The sequence below is a fragment of the Myripristis murdjan genome, chromosome 22, assembly GCF_902150065.1.
Source record: "Myripristis murdjan chromosome 22, fMyrMur1.1, whole genome shotgun sequence".
NCBI classification, from domain to species: Eukaryota; Metazoa; Chordata; class Actinopteri; order Holocentriformes; family Holocentridae; genus Myripristis; species Myripristis murdjan.
Genome location: NC_044001.1, coordinates 9,308,964 through 9,329,446, shown reverse-complemented (window position 1 = coordinate 9,329,446; position 20,483 = coordinate 9,308,964). Strand labels below are relative to the sequence as shown.

Sequence of the window (20,483 nt, the reverse complement as noted above, 5' to 3'; positions counted from 1 at the left end):
TTTTTTTTATTATGTGCACCAGGATTGTAGTTTGATATATGTGGGGAAACTGAGGACTTTGAAATGACAGCTATACAGTAAGATGACGTTTCTTTCGGAGTCACATGACACTCTTTACAGTAAGTCCAACATGGCAGACGGAGTGGATCTTACGCGGTAACTAAAGCAACATTTCATCTTGAAACACAAATTTCAACACTACTCCGCGGCAGACAGCAAAAATGAGGGAGCGACAGAAGAAAAAGAAGGGGAGGACGTGGGCAGAGGCGGCTAAAACGGTATTCTCGGTGTTTTAATGTGCAGTTTGTTGTGGTTGTTTTCCCTTGAACGCTCCCACTTGTACAACTGTGTTTATGAGTTCATGACCTGCTGGTGCAGACGAAATGTTGCGTACACGGCGCAAGGCCTCGGTGTTGACGGTACCTGGAAGACGGCTGGCACTAGCTCCACAGTTTTCATCAGTCACCTTCCACCACATTATAATTAAACGTGTAGCTTGTGTGTGCACCCAAGCGTGTTGCCCGAACCTGTGTGTGTGTTGTGCCTAGACGGTGCGGGTGTCATGTCTGTCACGATTTGAAGTCGGCTAAAGTAACCGTGAAGTAAACACGTCAAAGTGCTGCGTACTAGCCCGTTAGCCCCCCGCTAATGAAACTCAGCTCGTCAACAAGTTTGTGTGATATAACTCGCAAATAAAACACTGATACCCAGCTAGCTAGCCATGATAATCTCTTTCCCCCATTGCGTTAGCTTAGCTCCTTTCTAGCTGACCAAGCTAATCTCTGACATGCTAACGTTGGGGCGAGATATCTTACTTGCCATCAGAGTCCAGTGTTAAGTCTTGCTAGCATATTAGCTAGCTATCAAGCTTAGCAAGCTAACGACTGGTCACTTCTTATCAAAATTTCTCAGCAACACAAACACCAAACTTTGTCGTTTTGCTTTGTTTGCGGTCGTTTGCAGTGTCTACCTAGGCTGATTTGTTCACACAACAGAGCAGCTATAGTTTCTCAACTTGCATGGGCTAATGTAATGACTGGTTAAAGCCATTTCTTCACGTTAATGATACGCCAAATGTGGCTAACAATGTATTGCAATGCTGGGAACGTATGAAATAAACAATGCTGGTTTGGAAAGTTGAAGTTGTGATGTGTTTTGCAGCGTCCTTAGTGAGTCTTAATTTTAAAATCAAAACGATTATGAGTGACAGCTGTCACGAGGAACCCGTAGTGATTCATTACTCTGTGTGCCACATGCCAGTGCCTTACCAATAGATGTTCATAGATGAGTAACACATACCAGTGAATCACCCAGATCAATCAGGATCAATCAGAGTTGATGTCACCACTTATGAGTATTAAACTTGACTTATAGGAATTGAGTGAATCAGCAATACACCAGAAAAAGCAAGCGATGAAGCCAGAGAGCCATATGATCAATGGAAGAAATCAGAGTGTCATACCCTGCACTTTATAAACAAAGAGAATTGTGTACAGCGTATAATAGCCCATATTTTTGTACACACTGACAGGAAAAAATCATATAATAATCAAATGTGATATTCCAGTCTCCAACTGAAGTAGCAAATATAAACAAAGCTCATAGGCCTCATCATGTTTTACAGTGTGGTGTGAGTGCTGTGTTTGTTAGGATTCAAGATTGACATGGTAGTTATCTCTTTAATGTATAGTTATAGAAAATAAATGCATTTATTCTTAAACTTTGTGTCCCATTTGAACCTTATTAAGTGTTTTATCATGCATTGTTTAATGTATTGTGTGTTATTATTTCAGGTTTTGGAAAAGTACCCTAACACACCCATGAGCCATAAAGAGATCTTGCAGGTGATCCAAAGAGAGAGGCTGAAAGAAATAAGGTAAATTATTCCTCTGTTTTGTGCCGGAGGCAGTGGCCATGTCATTGTAAATGTCCTTCACACAGAAGCCATATTTTCATGACAGCACTACAGCTTTCTCCTTCTTTTATTGATTGTTCATGTCATGTGCCTTTTCTTTTTTTTTTAACGTGTTTACATAGCCGTGATAATTTCCCTCGTTTTCTAATTATTTCATTTCTTTTTGTTTCATTGTCACTGTCCTCATCCAGAAGGTAAGAAAAAGCTAGCCCCCCCCTTCCCTTAACAAACTCACTGCAATGCCATTTTGTTTGGTTTTACCCTTTGCATGTTATTAACAGTAAAATGTCCTTGGTTCAGTTGCATAAAGACGTGTTGTGACTTACCTTTAAATCTGTCTTTTACTCTGATATGTCAGTGACATCTAAATCTACCTGTTGCATAAAAATGACTTTAGAGTCTCTAGTCTTATGAGCTGTTTGAAATTCTACTTGAATAAAACATGTCAACTTGTCAATAATGTCAGATCTGTCATTATAGAAAGGCAAGTTCAGTATAGCCACATTTAATTTACTCAGAAAATTAACATGTTGGATAGAGTTTAGATTTAACTGAACAAATTATATGGCAGTTGAAGCAAAACAAAAAAAAACATGGAGTGTCACTATGCACATCTTGGTACATCTCTGGCATGACTGTTGAGTCATTATTGTGCAGTGTTATTGTGCAGTGTTAACACAGATTTGCTGTGGAAACGACTGACCAAATTTTTGGTTTTTATGCAACAGGCATTTCTATGTCAAGCAAGTCTAATTTGAGCACTACAATGCTTAGATTAGTCTTTAAACCGACGTTATGCAAGTTTGTGCAACTGATTGTTTCTAAACCATAGACTAAAATGCCTCCCAATGACACTTAGGTGAATCTGAGCAGAAGTCACGGATTTCCTCCTAATGCATGATAGCTATTTTCCCCCAGATATCGGAGCAGGCTTAAACCCTTCTTGCATCATTCTCCCAGCTGTTTGTTTTATAGGGGAACAGATGTGTAATTTGCGTTTCTCTCTTATGATATAGTGGAACATCGCCGCTGGCATGTCTGAACGCAATGCTACACACAAACTCTCGTGGTGAAGAGGGGATCTTCTACAAAGTCCCCGGCAGAATGGGAGTCTACACATTGAAGGTTAGCCTGACAACAAAGCAGCTTTTACTACTTTGCCCCCAAGGCCAAAGATAGTGATACTGTAGCTTGTAAAACTACTTTAAAGACAATTACCAAGCATCATTTTCCCACACTTTGACCTATAACTACACATGGGCCATGCAGGCACAGTACAGCTAAGCTAATGATGCACCCACTATGTTTGTATCCCACTTAACATTACAAAGGTGGTAATTATTAAAATTTTACAGTATAGCGCTAATGGATGCAGCTTTATTTGTAAAACTTTGTATCGTGTCAGGCTAAAAAAAAGACCAAATAAATGGTTCAGTTTGACAATCAAATGTTAGGGATGATTTGGACAAAATACTGCAAGCAGGCGATGAGTGGGTACCCCACTAGTGTGATCTTCTTTTTTCTCCACTTAGCTTTTCTTCTCCTTGTGCATCTGTTGTGTAAAGATAATAAATACACTCTGTTGTTATGTAGAAAGACATCTCCGATGTGGCCAAGGAGCTTTCCGAGGAGGACTCTGAGGAGAGCAGTGACAATCTCTCTGATTCCCGAAGCACAGAAAACAACAGCAATGCCATTGCTCAGGAGGGCAGGAGAGGAAGGTGGATGCGGAGAGGTACTGTGCACAGTCTACAGAATCAAAAATACATGTATGACTGCATAACTGACATGATTATCTGTTGTATTTTCACAGAAAGCTTATAAGATGGGTCACGACTCATTCAGGAATTCCCATTTACAATAGCTTTATTAGATATTCATTTGACATTTGTGTAGCATAGTTACATAACAGGTTTTAGGAAAAATTAAATATTTGTTGTAACTTTTTGTGACTAGCACTAAAATTTCCCTGAACAGTTATGTTTTAACAGGTAGTGAGCAGTCAAACACAGTCACACTTTGGAGATACATTGTACAGTTACAGAATGTGTTTGTATGCACATTAATATTCATGTTATATTTGTGATATTCACAAAATACGTCATATACAAGTTGGCACATTTACAATAAGCAGAGTAAGCCCCAGATATCCTCACTAACACCTTAGCCAGGGCAGATGTCTTGACTGTTAATCAGCGAGCATGTAACACACTTGGTGTCTTGGACTATTGACCAGTGAGCAGTTCTGCTTCAGCTGTAGAGGGTGCCTTGCTCAAGGGCACCTTGGCAGTAGTTGCTGAAGGAGGAGAAAGCATTGCTTCCCCAACTCTAATTGTTATCAGTAAGCTTCCTAAGAACATGCCAAAACCCCCCACTGTTGCCACAAATGAGAAATATGAGTTATTTCCCCCAAGACTGTCACTGTAGAACCCATAATCAAGTTGGAAATCTGCGCATGAAGGGCAAAGCTTGATTTGTAGGGGGTTGAAGTGTAGGTTACTAATGTAGGCAGAGTTGTTTGGTTATATGTTTATGTTGGTTACCAATATGTTACCTCTTGTATAAAAGCTGAAGGAAGGCTTTTCATGGGCCTTGAAAATACTTTTGTGCACTTGATAAAAATGAAAGTCATTCTTGTAAGTTAAAAAAAAAAAAGAAAAGAATAGATGGCATTGAAAGTACTTGTTTGTTTGTTTGTTTTTTCAAAATGAAATATATGCCTCAACTTTCCATTCGAGAATCAGTATCTCACTTCCTGAAGAAACCCCACTGATGGTGACAAGATCAGGCATAATAAATAAAACCTCTGTGATGTCTAATTATGATCAATGTGATGTCTCTCCCCAAAACAGTCCAACTTTGCATCTGCTCTGAAACACTTGAACACCATTAAAACAGCAACTGGCAATGTGCCTTGCATTTCTTGGTTGATTTGTGATTGATGTACTTCTCCTATTTCTGGGATAACTGGCCAAACTTCAAGGATGCAGTTTCACATTGAGATACTTCCAGCACAGCTAAAATGAAATTGATCATGGAAAAAAATTAATCAATCTAGAACAGAAACAGGTGTTTGTGTCAGTCCCTCAGAATCAAAGAGCAAGGGCTTCTCTCTGGACTCACCATTTTACACCAACACTGAGCAATCACAAAGGGCGAAATCCACAGAAACGAATTTCTCACTGACTGTAGTCTCAGCAGATCATAACGCAGTGAGTGAGGGTCACAGCTGTGATCATAGTCATCAGTAAGAGGTCGTCAGAAGTAATTTTGGAAAACCTCAGAACTAACTGAAATAGAAGCAGATGAGGTCAGTTGAGGGAATGTGGCTACATCACAAAATGCAAATTACAGCAGCTCATAACAAAATAAGTCCTAGAAAGCAATGGAAATCACTGACTGACAATACCTAACAGTGTAAGAGTATGCAAGCATTGAGTTTTCTTTTTCCTTTTTTGTACACCTGATCTTGCTTTGTTGTAGTGCAACTTCAGAAAATTAACTTTTCGTCAAGTACCAATTATTTTGTTTTTCTCAGCCTGGGCTCTCACTGGTTCTCATTATGTCTCTCTGCCACTTGAATATTTTAAGTGACTGTTAAAACAGGAAACTGTATTTTTCTGTGTGACCACTTCCTCATTATGCACAAGGTGGAAACTGGTAAGCAAATAACCCTGACTTAGAGCTGACTGTGAGGACAACTCCAGTCCTGTTTTTATTTTTGAATTAATCAATGCAAAGAACCAGAAAGTTAAATGCTGCTAAAAGGGCAACAAAAACAAAGCAAGGGGAATAGCTACGGTATGTGGAAGAGGTGCATTGCAAGCTTGCAAAGATGAGGAAGTAGACACTAAAGAGAATGTCCTCAGTCATCTTTCTATTGAGTTGTTCAGGCTGTTTCAATCTCATATTTTTTATCAGGGTAATCTAATCTGTCTCTTTGTGTGTTAGTGGCTTCAGTTTCATCAAAACAAAAGCATGGTGCGATGAAGTTTGTGTGCCTCCCTCGGGATGTGTATTTTGTAACGTCAGTTTTGTGGTTTTGTATTTCTCAGTTCCCTCCAAGCTGCAGTCACAGCCCTCTTCTCCACAGCCGCGATGCTCATCGCCCTCTGTCCCCACCAGTAAGCTCATCTCTCCCTCTCAGAAACACAGCAAGAAAGCTTTGAAACAGGTACTACTCTCCTTTTTTTGCACTGCTTTTTATTTTGAAACGCTTGAGTGCATTAATTGAAAAAAAAAGTGTGCCGTATAGTGTTCTCAGCACTTACATGAGCACACCTGAAGTGTTACATGAATCCCTGCCCCACCCTCATATCCACATACAGCCATATAAACCTCCACCACCCCACAACCCCATGCGCACCAATAGGAGTGTACACACATACACACATACACACCTAAACAGTGTCATGTAAAGAACATGGAAGTTGCAGTGCATGTTCTGTGCATCATTGTTGAATGACATGCTTTGTTTATTTTTTATTATTTGCAATCCATTTTTATGTGTAATACTATACCTATACCTATTTTGCTACAGCTACATATTTAAGTTTATATCCTCTGTTGGGTGTTTTCACTACATTCACATTTGTGTACTAGTTACATCCGTTTCCTTGTCTGTTAACCATCTTGTGCTGCTTATTTGAAAACAATGAGGCGTCAAGGGAAAATGCCTATAGCTGGTTTTATTAACATTCTCATAATCCAACCTTTCAACATTTTCCTATTGGCTGCCTCACGCCTTTTGTGTTCCATTTAATTAGATTTCACTTGATTGCACAGATTGTAATTCACTCCATCTGTGCTAGTGTGGAATTTTCAGTCTAGTAAGACCAATTTGTACTGGTTTATTGGGCTTTAGGAAACCCTACAACATGATAATGCGGCTGAAATATATCAAGACCTTTTGTTCATTCTGCATCTGACGTTTCTTTCATTTCAAAATGGTGAAAAGAAAGAAGTGCACTTAATGGACTGTTCTGGGTTGCTTCCTTATTCTGCTGATTTTGTAAGGTAATCAGACTACATTTCTTGACAGATGCACAACATGGAGATGATTTGTGCTTGTGTTATGCAACTCGTGTTTCATTGCAACATAGTTTTTAACTGTTATTTAACCAGGGAAGCTGAATACTACTTATTTACAGCAATGGCCTGGGGGAGCAGTTGCAGGGAAACAGAGGGTTACACACACATTGACACAGTTACACTTTTTTCTTATTATTGGCTGTTTGTTCCTTCCTTATTTTGCTTGTTTTTAGGCCTTGAAGCAGCAGCAGCAGAGAAACCAGCGCAGACAAGGGGGAATGCCAACCACCTCCAGTCCCAGACTGCTTCTGAAGACCATCAAAGATATGGCTGACAACATTACTACAAAGACCAGTAAGTGATAACTGCTGAATTGAGCAACATAGAGTGAAATTAGCATTAACATTCCTGGCTGTCATGGTAGATACACATCTAGCTCACAGAACTGAGTTGTCAACTTCTGTTTCCAGCTTTTATTTTCCTGATATTTATTGCATGCATTCATTACATCCAGTTTTAAAAATAACAAGGTGTTGGCTTTTTTGATGCAAGTAGCCAGGTATAGCTGTTATTAATTTATATCAGAAATGCTTTTCTTAATTAGACAACAGAAGGTATTGTATCATCCAAACATGACTCATATGTTTGGCAGCATCGGTTTGGGAACTGAAACAGTCAGACCACTCTCCTGCAAGCCCTCAGAACTCTTCCTCCAGTTCCTCTTCCTCTGTCAAAACAGACATGTGTCGCCCTGTTGGCGCTAGGAAGGTTTCCCAGAGGTCAGGCCGTCTCAGTGCACGTAAGTGAACATGTCCAACTCGCTTTTGGTTTGTAAGGTAGAAAATATCCACTTCTTTAACAAGTTATTTTATCTTTTTATCTAAAAAAATCTTTTTTTTTTTTTTTTTTTTTTGTATAACTGAAAAACCCAACCCATTATCTCAGAATAATGTCTTGACACAAGTGAAAGCATCTCACGACATTTGCAAAAAATTAAATATTAATAAGGAAAAACTGTTTTTCAGCCTAAACGTTTATTTGAGTCTAAATGCCCTGTTAAGATGTAAATTGTTAGACTTTTTTTTTTTTTTTTTAGTTGAAGAGAACAATGCCTGTCAAGGAATATCAACGATTATAACCGTCTCCTGTTTTGCCTTGCAGGGCAACTGAAACGTACCAAGTGTAAAATAGATGTGGAGACGCCAGACTCCATTTTGGTAAACACCAACCTGCGGGCAATCATCAACAAGCACACCTTCTCTGTCTTGCCCCCAGACTGCCAACAGCGGCTGCTCAAACTTCTGCCTGAAGTTGACCAGCAGGTGGCTCTAAAATTATGCATACTTTTTATGTTTCTTTTGCATAATCTTTCAAGTGTAGTGCTGTCATCACCATGTTGTACCATCCCCACACGATACTGTTATCACAAGTTCAGTTCAAGCACAAAACTTAAAAGCGTGTAATCTCTCTCCCTCACCTTTTTTGTCTACCTCCATTGTGTACTGTCAAGTTAAATGTTTGGAAATCTTTAAAAAAAAATATGGAAAACATCTCTATGCATGGATATAATTTCCAGACAGAGTGCAGGAAAGTAAAAAAGTAGGAAGCAGGAAAGAAGTATGTAAGGAAAACCTGTATAAATGCATTTGTCTACACAGAACTTAAATGTTAAAATCCACATCATACATTACAAACAAAAGTCAGTTTTTAATTGCTTATTTCATGCGCCATCAACAATGATGCCGCTTGTGATGATAATGATCATAATATTGTCCCTCCTCTCCCCAGGCTTGCATGGATGGCCTTCTGAAGGTCACCAGTTCTGCCTTGAACAACGAGTTCTTCACGTCAGCAGCACAGTCGTGGAAGGAGAGACTGGCAGAGGGTCAGTGCTACTGCTTCTCACAGACAATAACAGAATTCAGTTTATGTAATTTTTTTTTTTTTTTTAAAGTCATTTGAATGCAGAGGTTCAGTGTGACTAAAGAATAACTGTCTCTTCTTTTGCTACTTGTCTCTTTTTCTTTGCAGGTGAATTCACTCCTGAGTTGCAGTTACGAATGCGACAAGAAATTGAAAAGGAAAAGAAGGTGGAGCACTGGAAAGAGGCCTTCTTTGAAAACTACTATGGAGAAAAGTAGGTTGTCCTGATTAAAAATTAGAATAGTTTTAATTTTTTATTTTTTATTTTTTTTTAACTTAAGTCACATGCAGTATGAGACAATGTCACTCATAATAAGTGAGGAAACATTTCACTCTCTTTCTGTCACTACAGGTGTGGAATATTTATTTCCACACCTGTCATGCCATTTGCATAAAATTTTATGACCTCATTTGAATTCAGCTAATAAATTGTCAGCATTGTTGTTGTAGCAACACAAATCAAAACACTGTCACGACCACAAAGCGACATATCTAAAGTGCATTCTGCTTGTCAAATTAAGGGGCTCTGAGTAATATAAATAAACAGAGCAACTAAAAATTGCATGTGTTGGTAATCAAAAGATCATGTTAATCTGATTTTAGTCACATTATTTTAAACACGTCTTTGTTGTGTGCTTTTTGTCCCAACAAGTCCTTCAAAGCTATGTATCCATGTGTGTTTATCCTGAAAAAGAAAAACATTCAGTTTCTATATTTCTCTCTTTCTTTGGCACTCCTGCTCCCTCCCTCTTTGCTCTCTGTGTGTAGTTCTGGGCTCAGTTATGAGGAATCCAAAGAGCTGACAGAGGCTGATCTGAATCAGGAGCCTGCCAGGCCCCAGTCCCCCCTTCACCAGACAGGACCTGCTGCTCAAGCATCGGAGGATCCCAAGGGCACCAAGGACAGCAGCCAGACTGCTGCTGCTACTGCTGCCAGAGACATGAAGCCAACACTGTCGCCATCACCGGAGCCTCCGAAGGCACAGCCTGCTCAAAAGGAGTCAGTCCCCTCCACGGAGCCCATGAAGACACGGCGCTCGCAGTATGTTGAGGATCGCAAGCTGAACAGAACTACACAGTCTGGGCCAACGCCTACAGTGACAGCACCTGTGGTCGAGAAACAGATAGAAGAAGGCACAGCAGTTACTCTGCCTGAAAATGAACATAAACAGGAAGTGAAAGAGGAGAAAATTGAGCTCCCCCACTCCTCTGTCAAGAAGAGCCCTCTACCAAAGGCCAGTGCTGAGTTTAAAGAAGATCAGCCGCTATTTGTGGATAAGCCCTGTGAGGAGAAAGAGGAGGTGGTATCAGTCATCTCTGAGCCTGCTGGCACCACAGAGCCACTGAAAAGGAAGTCTCTCAGTGAGCTAGAGGTTGAACTGACACCAGAGAAAAGGCCCCGGATGTCCTCAGTTTCTTCAGTATCTTCAGTCTCCTCTGTATCACCTCCAGCATCATCCATGTCAAGCCCTTCTACACCGACTGCAGCAAGTAATCAGAGAGTTCCACCACTCAAGGTAGGGATTAATTTGTGAACTGAAACATAAGGTATATATGATGGTTTACTCCATCGGTTATACATGTCTGCATGCCTGTAAACATTGCTATAACATCACTTTCTTTTTACTCGGCAGATTCCAGTTTCACGAATTCTTCCTGTTTCTGTGTCACCAAGTCAAGTCTCACCTAGGACACCCCTCCCTGCCCCTCTCAGCAGTCCAGGCCGAACTGGTGCTCGCACACTGGCTGATATCAAAGCTAAAGCTCAGCTTGCTAGAGCACAGCGAGCAGCAGCAGCTGCAGCTGCAGTAACATCTGCATCTAAGGGAGCAGTGCCAGGCCCAGGGCCGGGGGGAGGCAGTGGTGAGCAGACACAACCATCCCCAAGTCCCAGCCCAACAAACTCTCAGCCATCCACTAGATTACCAGCCAGTACCAGCAACAGTGAAACCAGCACACCTCTCTCCTGCCCATCAGACTCCTTTGGTCAGCCAAACCTAAATCTGTCTCAGACCTCTAATTTTAGCAAAGCTGATGACAAACAGAAAGGTCATTCTGCTGGTGCTATCAGTGCCAGTTCCCACAGCATTAAAAAAACTTCAGACTCATCAGCAGCCCATCCTGCCTCCTCAACAGTCCACAGTACAGTGGGACAGGAAATCCCCTCCTCTGTTGGATCAACAACGAGGGCCAGTTCCTGTATCCCTGCAAACAACCCACTCGTCACTCAGCTTCTGCAGGGCAAAGAAGTTCCTTTGGAACAGATCCTCCCAAAGCCACTGGCCAAGGTGGAAGTGAAGATGACTGGCCTACCTTCTGGCAATAAGGGGAAGACATTACACTCTGCCACTGGTGCTGATGAGCACAGATCTGATAAGCAGATCTCCACCCAGTTCACCACAGTTGGGCGAGCAGGGGTTTTCTCAGAATACACAAGACATCACAGGGAACTGCCTGATAAGGAGACTCAGGAGCAGATCCTGCAGGCTCTGATGCAGAGGAAAGCCCAACAGAGCCAACCTTACGGAACTATTGGGTCTCAGCCTCCCCAGTACACAACCCATCAGCTGGGGCAGGCAGAGGAACGTCAGGACCGACCCCGGTTTTCTGTTGGTTTCCTGGGCCGTAAGAGGATGCCTAGGCCTGCCATGACAGGACATTACCTGCTCAATGTGTCAACATATGGCCGAGGGTCAGAGAGCAGTAAGAGGTTACACCAGTCTGCCATCCCAAACACATTTGTGTCCAACTTAAAGAGGGAAAACACTGACGGAGAGGACGGGACTAAAGAAGAGGAACCAGCCACGAACCTTCTTTCTGTCCCTCCTGGGGTTAAAATAGAGCAACAGGGATACTCCATAACAAAGCCTGATGAAGCGATGAGCTTTCAGCATTGCTCCAAGATAAAGACTGAGCCACTTTCTGTAGGCTGTGAATCAGAAGATAACAACAGCACCACTGCAAGAGCCAAAGACACCAGCCCCTTTTCTCAGTCACACCAGAGGCACCTCGAACTCTGCAATAGTAATCAAGGAAATTCCGAGCCATATCTTACGTCTCCCCACGTGGGAATGGACCCCAGTCACCAGCGGCCTCCTGCCTTTCAAACCCAGAGAACACTCGATAATCAGGAACCCGTGGTAGGGTCATGCTACGGTGGCACTATCAGCATGTCTGTACCTCACACTTTGAACCACAGTGCTGCAGGCACAGGCTCCTCCACGTCCTTGTCAGAGGCTGACAGCAGCGGTGTTCACGGTAGCGTCATGTCTTTCTCAGTGACCGTCACCACCATACCTGCTGGACATTCATTAGATCACAGTAACCAGGGTGAGCCATCGCCAGAGCAGTCCTTCATCGAGGGCTCCGGCATGGAGGATGTCCAATCTAAATGCTACTGCCGTCTGAAGGCAATGATCATGTGCAAGGGGTGTGGAGCCTTTTGCCATGATGACTGCATCGGCCCCTCAAAACTTTGTGTCTCATGTTTAGTGGTACGATGATTTGACCGTAATAATAATAATTAACAGATGTGGTTTGATTTTATATATTGCATCAAGGCACAAAGCAGAGCCAGGTCATTCAGAATCAATACAAAATCAGTTACTGGGGTGAAGCACATTAGCCATGCTCCAGCCAAAGCAGCCTGCATGCAGTTGTAATTGGCGAGGAAAGAATTTACACTGGATGATCTAACGTTTTACCAACATCTAAGAAAAGCTGTTTTGTGCAATTTTGGTAGTAACGTCAATCAGTTTGATTCAAATCATTAGTCTTTCAGACTTGTGACAAATGTAAAATCTGGCAATGTTTTGCACTCAGCTAGGGGTAGTGTGATATATTTTTTTAAAGATATATGTGTAGTTTTTAAAACAGGAGGGAAAAAAATGAATGTTGCTATTTTTGTAGAACATAATGACTGTGTTGTTGTGTTTTAGACTGACACTTTCTATTGCGGGGCCTAAGCTGTTATGGTTTAAAGGCAAAAAAGGGCGCAGATGATAATCATTGGTTGTAGAGTACCTCCTGTTTGGCATTTATGCAAGCGTGGCAGGGAAGTGCAACTTACCGTAACTATTTTATATAAAACTGTACATTTAATATCAATCACACTCAGATTTCAGAGCTAGAGAGAAAATGTATACTTTTAGAAAGAGAATATAAAAATACATTTTGATGATACTTTATAAAAAAAAAAGAGGATTGCACATCACCTTGTTTTTACTAACAGTTACAGGGCGAAGCACTTGAAAAAACACCTGGATATATGGTAGTAACAATGTACAGCACTTATGTTCCAACAGAGGGAAAGTAAGAATCATTTATATATAACCTATATGTTCCCTTTGAGGAGAGCAAAGGCAAGATTTTTTTCCATTTCAGGCCAAGGTCATGCTCTGCGTCAGTCAGTTCCTACTGTGTGAGCCTACATTTCCTTCTCAAAAAGCCTAGACTTGTAGATACTGCCTCCCTTGATGGGTAATTTCTCATCCTTTGTATGTCTGTATAGGTAAATGTCAAAAAAAAAACAAAAAAAAAAAAACACTCAAGCTAAGAGGAGAAAATGAAGATAATCGTTGCTGTTTTTTTCCTCACTGTAAATATTTGCTCATTCGTATGCCTAGCTGTAGAAATTTTATTTTACTCATGTAGCACACCTTGCTTGAGCATATCCAGTTGTTAATTATAAAACGATTTTTACTGTGGAAAGAAGATAGAAGAAGAGTACGTTATGATAAAACGCTAAATGCTTTATCATAGAGTGGTTCATCGTAGCATGCTTCAGTTATAATAAATGATTTAGAGGTACAATGTGACATGCCCATGAACAGGCAGGCGTGACACTTTACAGCGGCCTTATTCCAGAATATTAGCCTCTCTTAATTTCTGATGAAGAATTGTAAGCACATAATACTGCAGCATTAACTAATGAAAATTTGCAATACATGTATAATCTGCTTACTGTACAAGGGTGAACCAGCATAATATAAGTAGAAACAAATCTGTTTGTATACTTTGCAAACATATTGTGTCATGACAGCCCTCCAAGCACATTATGCACTCTGTAGATTTTCATGAGGTGTTAAAGCAGTGTTAATGTGTGCTCAACTCTGCCACCTGTTAAAACGCAATACACTGGAAAAAGGCCGCTACAAAGCGTTACATCAGATGTTTAGTGGGTGTGCATGCTGACTGCAAATGAAAACGTATCAATAATATTTTGAAATCTCCTACAGGTGCAAGTAGGCCTGTTTTATAGCAATTATTTCCGTGGTAATATGCCAAAGTCACCTTAAGAAAACAAAAATAATCAGATCTTGTTTTGATGTCTGACTAGTTAATCAAAGTAATATATTTTAATTAATATATTTTAATATAAAAATCTATTTGCTAATTGTTTTTGAAATCAACAGGGTATTTACTATAATAATATATTGGCTGTCCATATGATTTTGTTTAGACTGGACAGACCATGCATAGAGTAACTACTTTTGTAATTCGAATTGCCCAGGTATCTGATTCTGTACGGCCCAGGTTTTTCAATGGATCTGTCAGTCTATTTTTCCATAGAGCTGATATCTAATATTTGTATCCCTTAATCTTTCTGCTCTTTTGATAAATTTGGGGCATTTGTGTCATTACTTTCTGAAAAAAAAAATATATGTTTTTAAGGCAGCATTTGTAGGTCAGTGGATTAATCAGGTCCTTTTTTTTATTTCTTTTTAAGGGGAAATTAAAATGCATTTAGGCATTTAATAGTAGAATCTCAAGGGTTTCCCAAATATTACACATTTCACTGAAACTAAATGCAGGTATACCCGTGTAGTTGTGAAGACACAATTTAAGTTATCCCCAATTAAATTATTAGGTCTCACTTGATTGATGTCTTTGTGATTATATAATGCTATATTTACTGATATAGAAACTGTGCTGGGGACTGGATTTTAGTGCAAAATATATAAATATGTATCTCATCACAACCCCCAAAAGGCAGCTGACATCTATGTTTGTGAGGGTTGAAACTGATTCAAGCAGCACTCCCCATCACCTTTCCTGTCTAATCATCGACTTAAAATATCTGTCGTTCGTGCGTGTGTGTGTGTGTGAGAGAGAGCGAGGGCGTGTGCGCGTGCATGTAGAGGAGTAGTCCATTGAATTGACTGGGAAAAGTGTCATGGGCAATCAGAAATGTTTTCAAAATTTCACGTTTGTCACAAAGGTGAGTTTCTTTGTCCGTGTCATTTGTCTCCATTTAAACTCCAGGTGAATGTAATATAGTAATCAGCACTTGTAAACAAAGTGTATTTTATCAAAAGATATAGGCTATAATGAATAAATAACAGAAGAATGCATTTTGAGAGTGTGTGTTGTTTTATTTGTTTATTTATTTATTTATTTTTGGAGCTTATCTCAGAGAAGAAGATGCATTTTATTTAGTTTTATGTTATTTGTTGTTTGTTCTGTGGAATATGCCGAAGGACTATGTCATGATTCAGTGTAGCAGCGGTAGTAGTAGTGCGCCTTTAACCAGCATGCGTGCGCACATGCGTAAATTATAGTAGGTGGACGCGCATGGTTTGTCCGTGCCTGCCTGCGCTTTCCCGTCCTCTGCCGCTGTGTCGCTGATGATGCTGAGCGGAGCGGGGCGCTCGTACATCTTTATGTGCTGCTACAACCGCAGTTCACAAGATTGAGCCGAATGAAACAGGAGAACAACTTGAAATATGATGATGGATCACCCGAATCGTTTCTCATCGCTCGGACAGCTGTAACATCGGAGGATAACGCGTGAATTCATCAAAGGTGAGAGTGTGGCGATGAATCACGGAAGATATATCCTCCTTATTCACCCCGGACCACTTATCCTCTCCATCTGATGCTGCTGCTGCTGCTGATGCTCTAACGCAACCTGCGTGATTTTCCTCTGGTAAAGGCCAGTTCCTTAGTCTGCCTCTTATTCTGTCGTCAGCCTTCGAAAGAGAGCAGTGAGAATGAAATGATGTCGGATTATCATTGTTTCTTATCCAAAAATTGTGGGCATCACGACACACCATGTACATTGCGGAAATAAGGTAAATAGGGAGTTAAATCAGCAATATGGCCGCGTTTGTCGTGCGGTTGCTTCAGAAGTAATTGTAAGTCTTGCACGGTTCCCCACTGTAAGAATTGAGGCTTGTGGACACGGAGAAGTGAAAGATGTTGCTGGTTGGAAGATACTGCAGTAGCCGAAGCCTTGTGTTGACTCGCGTCAAAGGATGTTGTCAGAACCTCGAAGCTGAAGGTGCGGTTACAGTAAAATGCACCTTTATTCCGGGCCTGTGATAATGATTACAAAAGCCTCTTCCTGTATAAAGGAGAAGGGTCTATATATCTGGGGCTGCAGGCTTGTGATTGATTGCTGTAATTCTGTCTTTCCAATAGCAGGCATACAATGGATACAATTTATTGACATGAATTTTGAGTCTAGAGGCCTTTATCACACTAATGATATACAGCCTATAAATTAAGCTGTGTTTGGGATATAAATTATTTATAACTCATGCCTTTTTCATCACATTAATTAACCAACTTATGTATTAATTAATGTATAATTCATTATCTTTTGTTATCATGGACTATTCATAGTTTTTCCTGTCGCTGCCAGCCAATGCAAGGCCTGAATTGCCTACATGTGAATTGCTGTAGCCTCTTCATAGCTGAATATTTACAATGAAGCATTGTGTTATTTTGCTGACGTGTGTCTGTTGGGTCTCCCACTGCTCAGCTAATATTTTCTACCATTTTTTTCCTCCCCCCTACCTAAACTGCAGCAGTACTTCTTAAACTTAACATCCTAAAAATTTGGCCGGGATCCATGCATATGTAATTTTGTTGACACTTTTTACCCAACTGGCTTCAGGGTGCCATCAGTGCGTGCACAGTAATAATGTAAACCGAACCCATAATTCTGATGGTGTCAGTGCCATGCTCTACCCTTTGAGCTACACAGGCCTACACTCTTTCTTCACATTAAATTGCTGTTCTAGGCACAGAATGGGATGTTATTGTCTTAAAATGGAGCAATAACAGCGGGGCAGTGAAATCAGTGATCAGAATACCTATTGTTCTAATCAATGTAATTAAACTAAAATTAAAGATTTGGTGGAAGGACCCTTTCAAGAACCCTTCTTGGCAGTGGTGTAGTGGTAGTTGATGAAGTGGGTTTACTAGTAAGTAGATGGGTAGACCATTAAAGAGGAAGTTGGTATACTCCTCTGTATATTCAAATGGCTTTTTGGCTGATAGGTGGGTTTAGTGTAAATATGCCAGAAAAAGAGGAAGCGTTTCCATGCACCTGTGTATACCCTCCACTACACCACTGCCTCTTGGTCCCTGTACCCAACACTGAGAACCACACACTAGAAGTCAAAGTTTTGTGACTAGAAAGAGGTGCTGTCACAACGATGGAGATCAGAGCGCCTCTAGAATGACGAGGAAACCATGGCTCGCCACGCACGAAAAAAAAAAAAAGCAAGAAAACTCCCCGTCTGCAGAGTTCCTGGGGGTAGCAGAACCTTGGCTTTTCTGCTCACGCTCAGCTGGTCAGCTGATGTAGATCCCCTGTTTGTTCCTCGCCCCTCTGGTCAGAGAATGTATTCTGTGAACACAGGCATGTTTGAGCATTCAGTCCCTTGGCTGAGGCTGTCCGTGGTACCCAGCATTCATCACTCATTGGCTGGCCGTAATGTGTTCTGTGTCCATCATCATTAAGTGGTTCCTTTGCAGTTCAGTCGGTGTCATTAGCCCACAGGATGCAGTCTTTGCTGAGCGGGATGTCATGGAGAATTATCATTTACATAGACCATGGGCACTCGAGTGTTCCCAGCACACCAATCTCTACCGAAGGAGAGAGGGGAACAAAAGCACAAATTGAGAGTTAATGAAGTCCTTGAAGGAGGGAGGGGGGTGTTAATTACTTATTTAAAAGTCAACTACATTTTGTGAGCGAAGAATAGCTTATCTCTCATAGTAATGGAGACATGGAGTCTTAGGAAACCCCTCACTAACTATTTCAATATGACTTCTCTTTGCAGGGTCGACGTTTAGGGCTTCACTTTGTTTGACATTCAGCCGGCGACAGGTAAATACCTTTTAAGGGTTAACAAAACTATTCAGAAAGGTGACGCTTCATCACTTACACAATGTAGAACTGTATGTATAACATCATGGTATAGTTGTCCTTTGCTGTGCACTATTGCCTAAAACAGTAGACCGTGAATTCTGCATACTGTGGTGCTGTGTGGCATCTACACTGCACAAGAACGCAAGGTGTAATTACTGGACAGTTGAAGAGTTTGAATCAGTCCTAAGGGAGACTTCCATTTTTAAGAAAAATAACACCTACTCTCAGGAAATAATCATAACATTTCAAGACATGACACTTTTTGAAGTCGTACATCACTTATTTTATGTCCTCGGATGATGAAATATATCACACTTCAAGACCAGATCCTCCGTATTTGAGAGAATATTGAATGATGATCTTCAGGTGATTGTGTTTGTTTTTTACTGCTAAATTTGATATATAATGTCCTGGAAACAATCTCTTCATTTCTGTGATGTGAAAGAATGTTCTTGCATAGTGTGTGAATAATTTTAGGAGGGACTTGTGTGTTACGTTTAAAATGTGTACTCTGAAAACAGCGAGCTCACGCTGCACGCCTCTGTTGTTTGATATGCTACAGAATGATCGAGGAAGGCAGTAAACGAGGCAAGGCCATGGTGGAGAAGAGACAGCTCTTCATGGAAATGAGTGAGTGGACTCGACTGAGAGAAATCTCCTTTCACTATTCACAGCCAGCGCAGGGTTATGCAATTCTTTCACTGGCTCTGCATCGCATAAGAGATGCACACTCCCTTACACATATAATTGCTCGCCCACAAAGACATGAATATGTTCAGATGTGTTGGGTGTAATCCTGTTTGTTTTTTGTATAGAGGTTAATTTCTTTTCATTGAATCCACTGCACACTCTATTCATCTTTTGTCTGGTAATGGGCATATCTGATAGCTTTTCATTGGAGAGCACTTGATGACTAATTTTCTTTCTTGATGGCTTTGATTTACAGGAGCTCAGAACTTCGACGTTATTAGACTGTCAACTTATAGGACCGCCTGCAAGCTCCGGTTTGTGCAAAAGAGATGCAACCGTAAGGGCGCTTTTACTTTTATTCTGAGATTCGTATAGAGCTTTCCCCGCTGTCTTTTCGACCTCACATTGACTCTTGTCTGTCAGGGAATAACCGATAGAAATGTGTCACAAATGTGTACATACTGAATTGATCATAGTCTGCCTGTTTGGCTCCGCACCCCCCTCCCAGTTCATTTGGTGGACGTCTGGAACATGATCGAAGCCTTTCGTGACAACGGGCTCAACACATTGGACCACAACGCTGAGATCAATGTGTCACGGCTAGAGACTATCCTGTCTTCCATCTACTACCAGCTCAACAAGCGGCTGCCCACCACCCACCAGATCAATGTGGAACAGTCCATCGGGCTGCTGTTGAACTTCATGGTGGCCACCTACGACAGGTACAGTGCCGCTGGTCAGTGAAGCAAAGCTAATGTCTGGATTTAGTGATCATTAGAATCACTTTAAAAGTAGTGGGATTTGTTTCGAACTGAAGAGATGTATCAAAAAACAGGAAACTGATGTAGCACATAGTGACACCTCTGGCACAGGGACTTAAAGGGACTTGATTAAGTTCAATTTACGATTCACTGATGATTTTTCCTTATTTTGGTTTGTTTCAAGTTTGTAAACAGTGATTCAATTCAAAAATTGGACTCGATATCCATTAAAGAACAATTGTAGTAATGTAAGATTGTCCTTTTTCTTGTAAAAGGTGAGAGCAAGTCAGAAAAATAATCACTTTAACATTATTTTTTAGTATAAAAATGCAGTTTACATTATTTTGTTACATCAACACAACTTCAGATTTTTTTTATTTATTTCTTTTGTCAAACACTAGACATTAAACATATTATGTTTTATTCCACTGTACACAGAGCCTCAGGCTTATACAAAACAGATCATGCACCTTCATAAGAATGCAATTTATTTATGTATTAATGCAGTAGTATTATGTTAGATCACCAGAACTTCAGAACTTTTTTATTTATTTTTTCACATGAATGAATCGATTCAAAGCATTTCATATCGATTCAGGCCTAAGTCGCAGCAATTCATTCCATTTATTTCTTTTAGCGGATCGATTCAGTTGAATCGGCAGAACTTATAATTGATGCATCGACGCAGTGAATTAATTGTTACACCCAAAATAGACAGAGGGTAGTAGTTGTCAAACAACAGACATTAAACATTGCATTTTATTCCACCGTAGATAGAAGCTCAGGCTTATACATTCAGCATTCAGTCTAATACAGATCATGCACTTCCATAAACTTGAAATCGACTTGATTTTTGCACTTGCACACCAACGATGAGAGATTAACAGTCATCAAAAATGCAATGTTAGAAGATACATTCATTTTTATTTATTTTCTTAATATACAGTGTCAATCGATTTGTATGTTGAGTTCTGCCACAATTTCCGCAAACTGGATTTTAC

The 20,483-nt window shown here is 40.6% G+C and overlaps 2 protein-coding genes across 6 annotated transcripts in view; both read left to right on the top strand.

Moving 5' to 3' along the window:
- Window positions 1-119: 119 nt before the first annotated feature.
- On the top strand, window positions 120-15,221 carry asxl2 (ASXL transcriptional regulator 2). 3 transcript variants are annotated; one of them, XM_030045131.1, is made up of 13 exons: window positions 120-278; window positions 1,794-1,876; window positions 2,107-2,109; window positions 2,932-3,040; window positions 3,509-3,650; window positions 5,971-6,089; window positions 7,180-7,300; window positions 7,686-7,745; window positions 8,108-8,268; window positions 8,735-8,831; window positions 8,978-9,083; window positions 9,638-10,385; window positions 10,503-15,221. In XM_030045131.1, the coding sequence occupies exons 1-13, from the start codon at window positions 222-224 to the stop codon at window positions 12,369-12,371; spliced, it is 3,675 nt and encodes a 1,224-aa protein (XP_029900991.1). In that variant the 5' UTR covers window positions 120-221; the 3' UTR covers window positions 12,372-15,221. The 3 variants fall into 3 exon arrangements, with proteins under 3 accessions (XP_029900991.1, XP_029900989.1, XP_029900990.1); XM_030045129.1 differs by having other exon boundaries at window positions 7,599-7,745; XM_030045130.1 differs by lacking the exon at window positions 2,107-2,109 and having other exon boundaries at window positions 7,599-7,745.
- A 280-nt stretch (window positions 15,222-15,501) lies between these two features.
- Window positions 15,502-20,483, top strand: part of dtnbb (dystrobrevin, beta b) — a 31,806-nt gene continuing 26,824 nt past the window's right edge. For all 3 annotated transcript variants that reach the window (XM_030045142.1, XM_030045141.1, XM_030045139.1), the window contains exons 1-5: window positions 15,502-15,672; window positions 17,943-17,989; window positions 18,594-18,661; window positions 18,978-19,058; window positions 19,230-19,443. In XM_030045142.1, the coding sequence (XP_029901002.1) occupies window positions 18,595-18,661; window positions 18,978-19,058; window positions 19,230-19,443 (362 nt within the window). In that variant the 5' untranslated portion in view covers window positions 15,502-15,672; window positions 17,943-17,989; window position 18,594. The remainder of the gene's footprint in view (window positions 15,673-17,942; window positions 17,990-18,593; window positions 18,662-18,977; window positions 19,059-19,229; window positions 19,444-20,483) is intronic.

Bases quoted from the DNA above. Each gene is read 5' to 3' on its own strand.
- asxl2 (XM_030045129.1), top strand. From the start codon at position 222: ATGAGGGAGCGACAGAAGAAAAAGAAGGGGAGGACGTGGGCAGAGGCG. The intron at 3,041-3,508 runs GTTAGCCTGACA...GTTGTTATGTAG, and splicing joins TGGGAGTCTACACATTGAAG to AAAGACATCTCCGATGTGGC. The intron at 6,090-7,179 runs GTACTACTCTCC...GCTTGTTTTTAG, and splicing joins GCAAGAAAGCTTTGAAACAG to GCCTTGAAGCAGCAGCAGCA.